This window comes from Engystomops pustulosus, chromosome 6 (genome assembly GCF_040894005.1).
Source record: "Engystomops pustulosus chromosome 6, aEngPut4.maternal, whole genome shotgun sequence".
Taxonomy (NCBI): Eukaryota; Metazoa; Chordata; class Amphibia; order Anura; family Leptodactylidae; genus Engystomops; species Engystomops pustulosus.
In genome coordinates this window covers 54875086-54888796 of record NC_092416.1, presented here as the reverse complement: position 1 = coordinate 54888796, position 13711 = coordinate 54875086, and the positions used below count along the sequence as shown (strand labels likewise).

The 13711-nt window shown below is 40.9% G+C and overlaps 1 protein-coding gene across 1 annotated transcript; it reads left to right on the top strand.

Moving 5' to 3' along the window:
- Positions 1 to 393: 393 nt before the first annotated feature.
- On the top strand, positions 394 to 12159 carry LOC140135106 (cysteine-rich motor neuron 1 protein-like). Its single transcript, XM_072156166.1, has 4 exons — positions 394 to 751; positions 3792 to 3971; positions 9699 to 9848; positions 11583 to 12159. The coding sequence occupies exons 1-4, from the start codon at positions 457 to 459 to the stop codon at positions 11822 to 11824; spliced, it is 867 nt and encodes a 288-aa protein (XP_072012267.1). The 5' UTR covers positions 394 to 456; the 3' UTR covers positions 11825 to 12159.
- Positions 12160 to 13711: the final 1552 nt, after the last annotated feature.

Genomic DNA, 13711 nt, shown 5'->3' with positions numbered 1-13711 from the left:
GAATAAAGTTGTAATCGGCTATTAGAACCTGTGACCAGCTCAAAATGACATTCCTGGTGACAGGTGCGTTTTAACTAGACATACATGAAGAGGAGGGCCATTGTAATGTGAATTATTATTTTTTATTTTTTTTAAACGGATCTCCATCCTGCATAAGGAGGGAGATCTGACTTTCTTAATTTCAATAATTCACATAATCATAATCAATTAACGTTGCACCCTTCCTGATACTTAGCACACATTTACTGTTATGTATTTTCCAGTGCATAATCCTTAAAACACAAGTAACTGAATGTTTGCCGTTTTTGTTTGCATGGATGAGTTCAGTGCTCCCTGTTGTATTTACTGTCCTGTCCAATGTACAATGATCCACTTATTCTTTGTTATTCCAAAACTTTCACTTGTAGGGAAGAGGGAGAAGCAGGAACCACGGTCCAGTGTATTTGAATCAAGTTGATGAAGATGACATTAGTTTTCTTATTGTTCTTTATTTTTCCATATTTTTTCCAGCCTGTAGAGTCAGCCTACAACTGCACAGTATGCGACAAAAGTAAATGTCCCCCAATGATAACTCCCTGTCCTGGAAGAGAAGCTATAGATCCATGTGGATGCTGTCACCATTGTGCAAAGCAAAATGGAGAGGTCTGTGGAGGACCAGACTGGAAATTCGGCTACTGTGATTCTTACTATAAATGTGCAGCTATCAATGCCACAGGACTTGTAGAAATCCCAGACATAGGAGTGTGCAAAGGTAAGTACCGCATAATGAAGAACAAAGGGTAAGGACTCGTAGACAAGAAGCATAATCACACACTGGGTGGTTATTTTGACTAGGAAGATCTCTAAGTGAACAAATATAATAGAAAATAGGCAAAGTGGCTTCAAAGTACATCTGTTGCTACATGATTATGTAGATTTGTGTTTTATAGCCCATCAAGTTCTGTGCACACTATGTAATAGTTGTTATTCCTGTGGTGGATGGCGCTTTAGAAAAAAATAAAAGTTTTCTCCCCCTACCTACAGTTATCATATTGCACCAAAACCATTATTCTTAAGACCCTCGTGCATTTATATTACGTATAATAATACATTTTTTAATTTTTTTGTTTGCAGTATAGACTATTGGCACGTTCCACAGGCTAGAAATGATTACAAAATTTGTAATGTTTACTTTGTTTGCAGTACATTTTCAGCTTTGCTCCATGAATTTTGCTGTAGATTTATGATAGTATCAGAGCCTGAATGGTGGATCCTACTTCAGATAAAAATAAGCTTCATACATGTTCTCAGGGTCAGATAAAAGCCCCAAAGTTAGTAGTGACTCCATATTGGAAACTAAATCTGACTTTTTAGGTCACAATAACCCATAGTTTACATTACATTAACCTATTTTTGGGAGGGATGCAAAAAAAAATCTACCGTATTCTGTATTTGATTTTAAACTTTAAGTTATCTTTTGTTTTATACACCATATTGCTTAGATGGCATTTACTTATGTTTCATGGGTCAGTACAATTGCAGTTATATCTCAATTATGTCTTTTTTTATGTATTAGTAGTTTCTCAGAATAAAAACTTTTTTTGGTGGGTTTTTTATTTTATTTTTTCACTGTGTTCACCACAGTGAACAGTCAAGTACTGGTACCTCATTCTGCACTAAACACAAGATCACCTGGTGGATTAAGGGGTTAACCCTGACATCACTGTATATACAGGCGGTCCTCTACTTAACACTCGATTTAAAGACGACCCCTACTTACAGACGGACCTCTCTGCCCACTGTGACCTCTGGTGACATTCTCTTCACTTTACTCCCAGGCTGCAATGATCAGCTGCAGGGTTTGTAGTGAAGCTTTATTGATAATTCTTGTTCCAATTACAGCAAAAAAATTGGAAAAATCCAATTGTCAGTGGGACCAAAAATTTTTTTTATCTGTAGTTATATATAAATATACAGTTCCAACTTACATACAAATTAAACTTGAAAACAAACCCAAACAAACTATCTTGTACATTACCCGGGGACTGCCCGGGTTTATCCCTGTATTATCCCTGTGCTGAGACATCACTGTTGTGTATTATCCCTGTACCAGGAAGTAAGAGTTCTCCTTACGGAGACTGACACTTAAGGCTGCCGTGTAGGCGTGTGGAGACTTATAACCATTGACACTCCACTAAGGTGATTCTGGAAAAATATGCAAAGTTTTCCATCGCTGGATGTATGATCCTGTACTGTGACATCACTGTCTGTATTATCTCTTTACCGTGACATCACTGTGTGCATTATCTCTTTACAGTGACATCACTGTGTGTATTATCTCTTTACAGTGACATCACTGTGTCTATTATCTCTTTACCGTGACATCACTGTGTGTATTATCTCTTTACAGTGACATCACAGTGTGTATTATCTCTTTACAGTGACATCACTGTGTCTATTATCTCTTTACCGTGACATCACTGTGTGCATTATCTCTTTACAGTGACATCACTGTGTGTATTATCTCTTTACAGTGACATCACTGTGTCTATTATCTCTTTACCGTGACATCACTGTGTGTATTATCTCTTTACAGTGACATCACAGTGTGTATTATCTCTTTACAGTGACATCACTGTGTCTATTATCTCTTTACCGTGACATCACTGTGTGCATTATCTCTTTACAGTGACATCACTGTGTGCATTATCTCTTTACAGTGACATCACTGTGTGTATTTCCACTCTACTATGACATTGCTGGTTGTATTATTTTTGTACTATTACATCAATGTGTGTAATATGAGGTCCTGTAGCAGCTGATATTGGAGGTTTTTTAGCGCCTGCGGTATGTACTGTGAGCTTTTTCAGCATCTGTGGTGTGTATTGTGAGGTTCTGGCATAATAAATACATGCCAAAGCACGTTTTATTTTGTATGCAAACCATGACATAAAAATGCACATACACAATAATAATTTATATTTGCCCCATTGTTTTTTGGTGCCATGACATATTTGAAAAGTTTCTGAGGTCCCAGAACAATGGAAATCCCCTACTATTTTAGAAACTACACCATTAAAATAATTTACCAGGTGTATATTGAGCATTTTAACACTACATATGTTGTCTAGAAGGTTTTATTTTTACAAAAACATTGCTTTTGCCCCCAAATTGTTATTTTTTTTTAAACAGTGTACCCCATAGTTTGTTACCCAGTTTTTGTAGAATGTAGTAATATCTGACACATGGTCACAAACTGCTGTAGGGGCGCACAGTGGGGCTCAGGAAGACTTTGCTTAACCAGATTTGAGGTGCTATGTCGCATTTGCTGAGCCCCTTGCTGGTTGTATTATTTTTGTACTATTACATCAATGTATGTATTATGAGGTTCTGCAGCAGCTGATGTGTATATTTGGAGGTTGTTCAGCTTCTGCGTTGTGTACTGGCAGCTTTTTTGCCATCTGTGTTGTGTATTGTGAAGTTCTGCAGCAACTGAGATGTGTATTATGAGGTTCTGCAGTAGATAAGATTTATATGATGATGTTGTGCAGCAGTTTTTTGGAGCTTCTGCAGGAGCTGAGGTGAGTAGGTTCTGCAGTTGGTAGGTAGTGATTTTTATTCAGTATCAGCAATTCTGTTACCTTGGATCTCTGGGAAAGCATTATTATTTCCAGGATACAACATTTAATTTATTGAAAAAAATTGTGGGAAGGGCCCCTCACTTGCACCCAGGGGCCACCACCACCATCAAGCCATCCCTGCATGTATTATATACTTCCGTATGATTCTAATCTTCTGTTTCTCCTTCTCAGACATGCCTGGCTACAGCCCACCATCATACTATGCTGAAGACGATGATGAGAACTGCCCTGAACATTCTGGCTGTTACAGAGTTATGGGAACCTGTGACTGTGTAACTAAGCGGACCTGTATACCAAACTTTCAATTGTCCCATTTCCAACGTCTGTTATGTGATCCCATGTATGATGATCGTAAGTTAATGGCTGTGTTTCAGTCTTTAATATTTTTATAGCGAATGCACTGTTATATCTATGTTACTGCCTTGTATGTATAATCTATTATTATATGCTTAGTATCATGCTAAACTCCTTTCCTTTATAGAAAACAGTATAAAGGAACCTGTATATACATACAACATGACCAGTGTATGTATGTACAGTCATGACCAAAAGTTAGAATACACCTTCTCAATCAAAGAGTTTTCTGTTGTAACGGGTCACACAGACAACAGAACTAAAAGTCTCTATGGGAAGAGTCCGGAGGGAGGAGTCTGTGGACCAGTGGACCCTGTGAACCACCACGGGAGATGGTGTGAGGCCCGCAGTGGCAGCCAAGGTACAGGATATGCAAAAAACAGTCCAAGCCTGGGATGACAGCAGGAACACAGAGGAACACTGGTAACGCTGGCACGGACTGGAGACACCGCTGGACTGGAACCCTGGAAGGCAAAGCAGGAAGCATGGAGGCAGACTGAAGACTTGACACAGGATGGCAGGAGCACACGGAGGTGCCTGGTAAGGCTGGAAATAGGAACATGGAGGCGTCTGGAAACGCAGGAAGACAGGACACACCAGGAGCACACTGGAGACAGGAGCGTCTGGAAACGCTGGAGACAGGAGCATCTGGGAATGCTGATGGTCGATCACTTCAACAGGAACCGCTGTGGAAAGCGAGGTGTAGTAACCTTGGAAGTTCGATAGAATGCTGAAGATCCGGCCAGGAAGGAAGGGAGGTGCCGGATTATAAAGGGTGAGCCGCATTAGCGAACTCCAATCAGGAGGACGCTGGCCCTTTAAGGCTGGGAGAAGCGTGAGTGCAGGGAAGGAGCATGCGGCCCACACACCGGGAGCCAGAGCATAGACAGGAGCCAGGAGAGCTAAGTGAAGGCAGGGGGACGGGGACTGGCAGACAGCGGAGCACGGGTGCACCCGCGATCCGCAACATGGATCGCGAGAGCATCCGTGACATCTGTATTTTTATGACTATAAAAACTACAGGTTAACAGCAGTTCAGACTAAAGACTAGGTCACTGCCACACAGAGTTCTAGCAGCAGACACATCCAGGGCCGCATCTGCCATGAGGCGGGATGAAAATCCCGCCTCAGGCGGCAGATTGCTGAACCCTTTAAGAAGCGGCACGTAGACCAATCGCCGCTCACCTAATGGTCATAAACACCACAGCCGCTCGGTCCCAAACAGCGTCGCCGGCGGCCGCGGCAAGCTGACAGTAGAGAAGAGGAGTCTCCACCCACAAGGCCCATCCATTCTTCACGTTCCGGCCCGGCCGAGCATCAAACCCCTCCACAACCACCGCCCACGCCTCCGGTCCCGCCCCCGGCATCCGCTGTCGGAGAGGAGGAGGTTTATTCCTCCTAGGCTGCCTGTGCACCCGGGCACTCCCACAACCCCTCCCCCCCTTGCAGAGAGGAGGAGGGAGCATAGTCTGTCCCTGCCCAGGCCTCCAGTGATGTTCCCGCCCGGACCTCTGCCCACCTCGTTTGCTCGCCGTCTGGTCACATGACCTGACCCGCAGGGCAACATCTACGAGTGGAGCATGGTGCAGATGAAGACTACAAATCTGGTAAGTATTTATTCTGTATATATGTGTGTGTGTGTATGCTGTGTATATGCTGTATGTGTGTATACTATATATATTTGTCTATGATGTCTATATACTGTATATATGTGAGTATGTTCTGTATGTGCATGTATATAATGTATCTATGATCTCTATATACTGTACTTGTGTGTATATTCTATTTTTATGTATATGCACTGTTTATATTGAAATGTTTATACTGTATGTATGTTTGTATATAGGGTGTGTATATACTGTATTTCTATGTATATGCAGTGTTTATAATGTACATACAAAATGTGTGTATATACTGTATGTTTGTATATAAGGTGTGTCCTGCATGTAAATACTATCTATGGGGATCTTACCTGCACTTACTGTCTATGGTGCAGATCCTGCCTGTATATACTACCTATGGGGGTCTTGCCTGTTTATACTATAATTGGGGAGTGGTCCTGCATGTGAATACTATCTTTGGGGAACTTACTTGTATTTACTGTCTATGGTGGGGATCCTGCCTATGTATACTATCTATGGGGGTCTTCTCTGTACATACTATCTGTGAGAGACGCCTGCCTGTATATACTATCTATGGGGGCCTTGCCTGTATTTTCTATATGTGGTGGTGATCCTGCCTGAATATACTATTTATGAGGGGCGCCTGCCTGTATATACTATCTGTGAGAGACGCCTACCTCTATATACTATCTATGGGGGCCTTGCCTATATATACTATATGTGGTGGTGATCCTGCCTGTATATACTATTTATGAGGGGCGCCTGCCTGTATATACTATCTGTGAGAGACGCCTGCCCGTATATACTATCTATGGGGGCCTTGCCTATATATACTATATGTGGTGGTGATCCTGCCTGTATATACTATTTATGAGGGGTGCCTGCCTGTATATACTATCTATGGGGGTCTTGTCTGTATATACTATCTATGAGGGGCGCCTGGCTGCATATACTATCTATGGTAGTCTTGTCTGTATATACTATCTATGAGGGGCGCCTGCCTGTATATACTATAATTGGGGAGTGGTCCTGCATGTATATACATATCTGTGAGGGGGTATGGCTGTATATACTATCTATTTTTTAATTAGGTGATATATAGGACATTTTATTTGTGTTGTCAGTTTTGTTGTTTGGGGTGTATTATCCAGGGGACATTATACTGTAATTGACTGTGGTATATTTGGATGCACAGTGCGTAAATGTGTTGCACGGAGCTAAACACAACTGTTGATTAACACAGCAGTGATAAACCATAGGAGGGAGAAATTGTAATGAATTCCGCTGTATGATGGAATAGATCATATCCTATAAAGGTACTAGATGCCACTGATCTGTGTCAATAAATTTGGTGACCGGAATGTAGCAGGGATCAGGGTTCCGTTGCATGGGAGGGGGGCGCCATTTCCATTTTCGCCTCAGGCAGCAGAAAGGCTAGAATCGGCCCTGGACACATCTCTACAACAACTGTTAAGAAGAGACTGTGTGCAGCAGCCTTCATGGTAAAATAGCTGCTGGGAAATCACTGCTATGGACAGGCAACAAGCACAAGAGACTTGTTTGGGCTAAAGAACACAAGGAATGGACATTAGACCAGTGGAAATCTGTGCTTTGGTCTGATGAGTCCAAATTTAAGATCTTTTGTTCCAACCACTGTGTCTTTGTGTGACGCAGAAAAGTTGAACGGAAGGACTTTACATGCCTGGTTCCCACCATGAAGCATGGAGGAGGAGGAGGTGTGATGGTGTGGGGGTGCTTTGCTGGTGACACTGTTGACCAGCATGATTACCACAGCATCTTGCAGCCGCATGCTATTCCATCCGGTTTGCGTTTATTTGAACAAGAAGGGCTATTTGAACAAGAAGCAGAGTGATGGGGTGCTATACCGGATGACACCAGATGAAAAGGCCAACAAGTTCTAAGCATCTCTGGGAACTCCTTCTAGGCTGTTGGAAGACCTTTTCATTTGACTACCTCTTGAAGCTTATCAAGAGAATGTCAAGTGTGTGCAAAGTAGTAATCAAAGCAAAAGGTGGCTACTTTGAAGAACCTAGAATGTGCAACATATTTTTTGTTGTTTCACACTTTTTTGTTAAGTATATAATTCCACATGTATTAATTCACAGTTTTGATACCTTCAGTGTGAATCTACAATTTTTATAGTCATGAAAATACAGAAAACTCTTTGAATGAGAAGGTGTGTCCAAACTTTTGGTATGTACTGTATGTATTATTTATTCAGTCCCTGATGTTAAATATCTTGTCCCTCATAATCGTCACTAGTATACAAGATACCATACTGGAATTGGGATTCTTTTGGCCTATTAAGCATCAGGATTCCAGGGACCACCTTCCTTTGGGGTCACCGATATTGTACAAATGATATATGTTTACCTTTTGTCTCTGCTATCTTCGGGATTCCTTTAGTCAACTATTGCAGAGCTACCTAGTATTATGTGTTCTCAGCTATGTCTCCACTGGTCCTTGGAAATATAATGTGGTCCAGGTTGGTTGAGTGTGTTGCAATCAGATCTCAGGAGAACTCAGCCCTCACAAGCCCTGAGAAAAATCTGTGTATTGGGGGTGGTCACATAATGTCACCACTATATACCCACAGGGGAATGAATGGCCCAATGGATTTCTACCAGTAGAGTCAATCACCAATTTGCCCCTCTTTACTTTTTAAAAATCTCCTATGGACAATTTTCTCAACTTTAACCACCAAGTTCAATCCAACCAAGTTCGACCACCACAGGTCATGATTGTGGATTTTTGCAGAAGAACAGAAATTAGGTTTTTATTTACGGTTAGCCCTGTTACAAAGAAAAAAACATTTTTCTTCATGACTTGCTTATCCCTAGCAACTTCATGTAAACATTGCTTAGGAGACTCAATCCAAGTCAGTCTTCTCACAGTATACACAATGTAATGTGAAGAGTTGACTGTACCTCCTTCGTGTTGACTCGAACACGAACTCTAGGACCTAGAGGGGCAGGGGGAGAGGAAGGGGTAACAGGGGCAGAGGAAATCAGCGGAGACACGATCAGAAAACATCTGTACCACAATCATGCACAGTCAATACTCCACCCTCTACCTCCCGACATTCCGCAGCTTCATCTTCATCCTTGCCGTCCTCTTTTTTACCACAGGGCCCGCTATACCCCCTCAGGAACCGAAATCCACAGGGCCGAGTGAAGAATTCCTAGTGATTCATTTATCCACCAAATCACTCACTAGATATGAAATATCAATTCTTAAAATAGGCTTATATTTTGTCGCAGTTAAGAAATGCCATCCATTCGAGTGGCATAAAGATATCCATCTATTTTTACGTAAATTAAGATGTATTTGCCATTAGAGATAGGAAAGAGTGCTGCAAACTCAATATCCCTATCCCTATTGATATAATATCAAATGTTAGATTATTACATAACCTCTCAGACACGCACCCAAAGCATGAAGGGTTTGGACCCTTTACGAACCTGCACAATAAAAATACCAGATCCCCCCCCAGTTGGGGACATCACAAGCATAGACGTTTTTGCTAAACTGGTTCTGGAATACAGTGACCTGAACCCCACTGATGGGGAGACCAATTGTGTCAGGACTACAGTCCCTGTGTAATAATCTGGGTACATCTGGGTACATACATTGATCAAATATTGGCTCAGGGAACATACGTTACCCATCTATTGCACTCTTTGTACCTCCTTCAATGTCTTGCTACCATATTCATATAGTGCAGATCTGGTAAGACTATTGTATAGCAGTAGAGCCGATAAATAAAGATTACAAAGAGGGCAAATACCATGTGGCCTCAACTGTCCAAGGGCCGTTACTACTATCATGAAGACCTTTATAATATTTGAAGCATGAGCACTTGCAGCTATAGCAAGCTGGGGCCTGGCAAAATGAGTAGGGCCCATTTATGTTGTAGAATTCAATTTGTTAATACTATTCTAAAATGTAAAATAAAGGTCAGGCACCTTACACTCTACAAATTTTAATAGCTAGAATGCCAAGTGTGGTTCATGGGATTTAAAAATTTGGTTAATAGAGATATATTATCATTTCACTATTTACCTTTCTTTCCTTTTTCAAGCCTATTTTGAAGATTTGTTTGCCAAGTTTTATGACCGTCCTTGCACCCGCTCTGGCTGCGACATTGTGGATAATGAGTGTGTTTGTAAAACTAGTGGATGTGACAATACTTTTCAATATCCGGATCGGAGGAGTTGCCACAATGTGATAAGTATGAATTTAGTTATGTACCGTTAGTGCATAAATATTTGTAAAGGGACACCATTTTTCTAATTTTGATTCTGTACATTACCACAATGGATTTTAAAGAAAACTATTCAGACAGAGTTGAAGTTGAGACTTTCAGCTTTACTTCGGTGAGTCGAAAAGTATGATTGTGGAAATAAAGCTTTTTATTTCCACATTAATTTCCCTTAAATTCAGAGGATCAAAAGTAACTGGGCAACAGGGGCATAACTTGAGGGGGTGCAGAGGTTGCGGTTGCACCAGGGCCCGAGAGGTTTAGGGGGCCCTTATGGTGTCACTTTCCCATATGAGAATACTATTACTATAAACCATAGATTATAGTTGGGGGCCTGGCACAGACTTTTCACTGGGGCCCATCAGCTTCTAGTTACGCCACTGCTGGACAAATTAAATAATTGTAAATAAAATGTTTATTTCTAATATTTGGCTGAAAACCTTTGTTGGTAATGACTGCCTGAAGTCTTGAACTCATGGATATCACCAGACAAGGTAATAGAAAGCTAAAAGAAGAGCAGCTCCTGCAAGGGGGGCACACATAAGTATATTTCTGTGCTTGGAGAACAGTCCCACATCCTGGAGGAAAATGCATGCTCAGTTGCGTTGAGATCAGGTGACCTACTTGGCCATTCAGCAACATTCCACTTTGCTTTAACCCCTTCCCGACTCCCCACCTTCAAAAATCTATAACTTTTGAATTTTCTTTGTAGAGAGCTGTGTTATATCTTATTTTTTGCGTAACAAATTATACTTCAAAATGGTGGTATTTAATATTCCATGCCGTGTACTGGGAAGCGGGAAAAAAATTCCAAATGCAGTTAAATTGGTGAAAAAACGTGCCGTATTCTAGTGGGCTTGGATTTTACAGATTTCACTATACGCCCCAAATGAGATGTTTATTCTTTGGGTCGTTACGATTACGGGGATAACAAATTTGTATAAGTTTTATAATGTTTTCATACATTTACAAAACTTAAAACCTCCTGTACAAAATTTTTTTCTGAATTTTTTTGAATCTTCTGGCGCTAATAACTTTTCTATACTTTGGTGTACAAAGCTTTGGGTGGTGTAATTTTTTGCAACTTTTGATGTAGTTTACAATGTTATCATTTTTAGGACAGATCAACCTTTTGATCACTTTTTATAGAATTTTTTATATTTTTTTAAATGGCAAAAAGGTGCCGTTATTATATTTTGATAGATTGGGCATTTTCAGACATGGTGATACCTAACGTTTTTGTGATTTTCTGACTTTTTAGATGTTTTTAGTTCAATTTAGCCTTTTAATTATTATATTCTTACTCTCTGCTTCCCAGGACTAAACTTGTTGTAATTGTTGGGTACTTCTTCCACAAGAACCAAGCTTTCCATTTGTTCACTAGGGGGTAAACCTTACTCTGACAACAATTCAAAAAATATTGTTCCAAGGTATCTAAAATTTAAAAAAAAAAAACTCTATGCAGAGTTATTTTTCTCCATGGGAACAGACTACAAACAAACCTAGTGTAGTCTGATCTATTCCTACAGACTGCTTAAAATCCCTTGTTAGGAAGTCTTGTTAGGGTGGGTTTGTTTCATTCCTGGCATAACAACTTAGAAGTATACTCACCTATGCCACTGGGTAGGGCCCTACCAAATATTTTTTAAAGATGTTAAAGGACATATTAGTTTAGATATAAGTTTGTTCATTCTTACTTTACAGTGAAACAGCTGTGTGCCAATGTGACTTGTCCTGAAGTAGAGCCGCTGAAGTGTCCACGTGATTCTTTGGCTACAAAACCCCATACTCCTTACAGACAGTGCTGTCCGACTATACCCAGTCAATGCTCGTGCGACTTTAAGTTATGCAACTACAAATGCCCAAAAGGAAAAAGAAAGGTGGATGTTTGGAAATCAGATGGGGTTGCCGGAAGATGCTGCGATACATTTCTATGTCTGCTATAAACCAAGAAATGGGGCAAGGGTGGGGGTTCTGTCTGGGTCAGTTCAAAACTATTGGAATTCTTGGGGTTAAAATCAATAATGCATTTTCATTATGTCTACACTGTCATCCATATGTAATTCAAACACCACACTGGATTGAAGGATAACATGTGTGCTAGCTTCTTAGATGAAATATCATTACCAGTTTCTGTGGTCATTTTCAATGATCTGAACCTTATCTACATGTGAATAAAGCTAAATACCGATATAATAAAAAATGTATTCTACTGCTTTATATCATTTCAATCCATTGACCAAATACGAGTCATATAAAGGTCTTTCAATAAATATTCAAATCTTCATTATAATTTTTGCCTCAATGCCTTATTCACATTTTTTGTGCATGTTCAGCAGATAACTGGTGATAGAGTGTCCTAATTAGACTCCTCATTCGGTTTAGGGGATGGGGGGACTGTTTTTGAAATTTTTTTTGCCTCTTCATTAACGAAATATGAACACCATCAGTCTGAGTGCCTCCGACACTTTTACAAAGTTCATATTTAATTAATAAAGAGGCAAGGAATTGTTTTTAAAAACGGTCTCCTTGACCTAAGATCGCCTAGACCAGTGATGGCAAACCTTTTGGAGACAGAGTGCCCAAGCTACAACCAAAACCCACGTATATGTCACTGTTGCTGTAGCACAGTTTTTAATCGTATTGACCTCCTGAATTGACAAATATAATAGAAAGATGATGGAGAAATTTGGATTGTAGCTTCCCTCCAGGGTCCCCTGAAGAGGAAGAATCAGGGGACCCAGAGCAGGAGCTCAAATGACAATCCATCTCTATCCACACCTTCTTGCTCCTCCTGCATTCCTGGCAGCCAAGGATGTTGCTTTAAAATAGCGCTGAGCATTGCACTTTCTGGGCTTTATTGGATCACAGGAGAAAGCCTTGAGTTCTAGCTGGCAAACTCTGTGTTGGGGTGAAGGCCTGGGTGCCCACAAAAAGGGCTCTGAGTGCCATGTCTGGCACCCGTGCCATAGGTTCGCCACCACTGCCCTAGACCGAACAAGCAACCTAATTAGTACACTCTACGACCAGTAATCTGATGTTAGATGTCCTTTAAGAAGAACTGAACTGAGTAAGTATTTCATCATGTTCCTGGCTATAAACAAGGGATCTTAATGTTTTTGCTTAAAGGAACACTTTAGTGACAGCTGATAACTTGTGCAGGGTCTGAAGGGAGAAGAATGACTCTAGGTCCTAGCAAGGTTCTAGGCATACAATGAAAATGAGTCATGCTCCTCCCTTCAGGCCCTGCTGCATGCCTTATTCAATGAATTAACTTTGACTGAAGCATTCCTTTAAGAATGTAATAGTACTTTCCTGATCTGAGATCCAAGTATGAATATTATCAGTTTTGATCCATAGAGATGAGCGGACACCCCAGGCCAATAACAGTCATGGCTGGTAGGTAGAGGCGTCAACGGCTGCCAATCCGGCAATATGTCCGGGACGCACGGGGCGCACACTAACTCCGGACCTAAACTTTAAAAGCAATGTCGCTCATCTCTAAAATAGAGATACAGTATTTTTCGGACTAAAAGGTGTACCAGAGTATAAGGCGCACCATCAATAAATGCCTGCTAAAATGTCTAGGTTCAACCTGAGTGAAGTTGGCCCCCCACCTTGTTCAAATCAAACAAAATTGGTGTCAAACGTTTGTGCTACATATGTGCTGGTTTGTGCAGCAGAAATTTTCGTTTGTGCCGCTATAGTTTTTAAGATTTTAATAAAAGTTTCCAGAGGTCATCAGAGGTCAACCAGCCCCCCCACATTGCCCAAATCAAACAAAACTGGGACCGAACAATTTTGCTTTGTTTGTGCTGGTTGGTGCTGCTCAA

What these genes read in the sequence shown, in the direction of transcription:
- LOC140135106 (XM_072156166.1), top strand. Translation starts at nt 457, where the DNA reads ATGAAGATGACATTAGTTTTCTTATTGTTCTTTATTTTTCCATATTTT. An exon ending in TGATCCCATGTATGATGATC is followed by an intron (nt 3,972 to 9,698) that starts GTAAGTTAATGG and finishes TCCTTTTTCAAG; the next exon opens with CCTATTTTGAAGATTTGTTT. An exon ending in GAGTTGCCACAATGTGATAA is followed by an intron (nt 9,849 to 11,582) that starts GTATGAATTTAG and finishes CTTACTTTACAG; the next exon opens with TGAAACAGCTGTGTGCCAAT.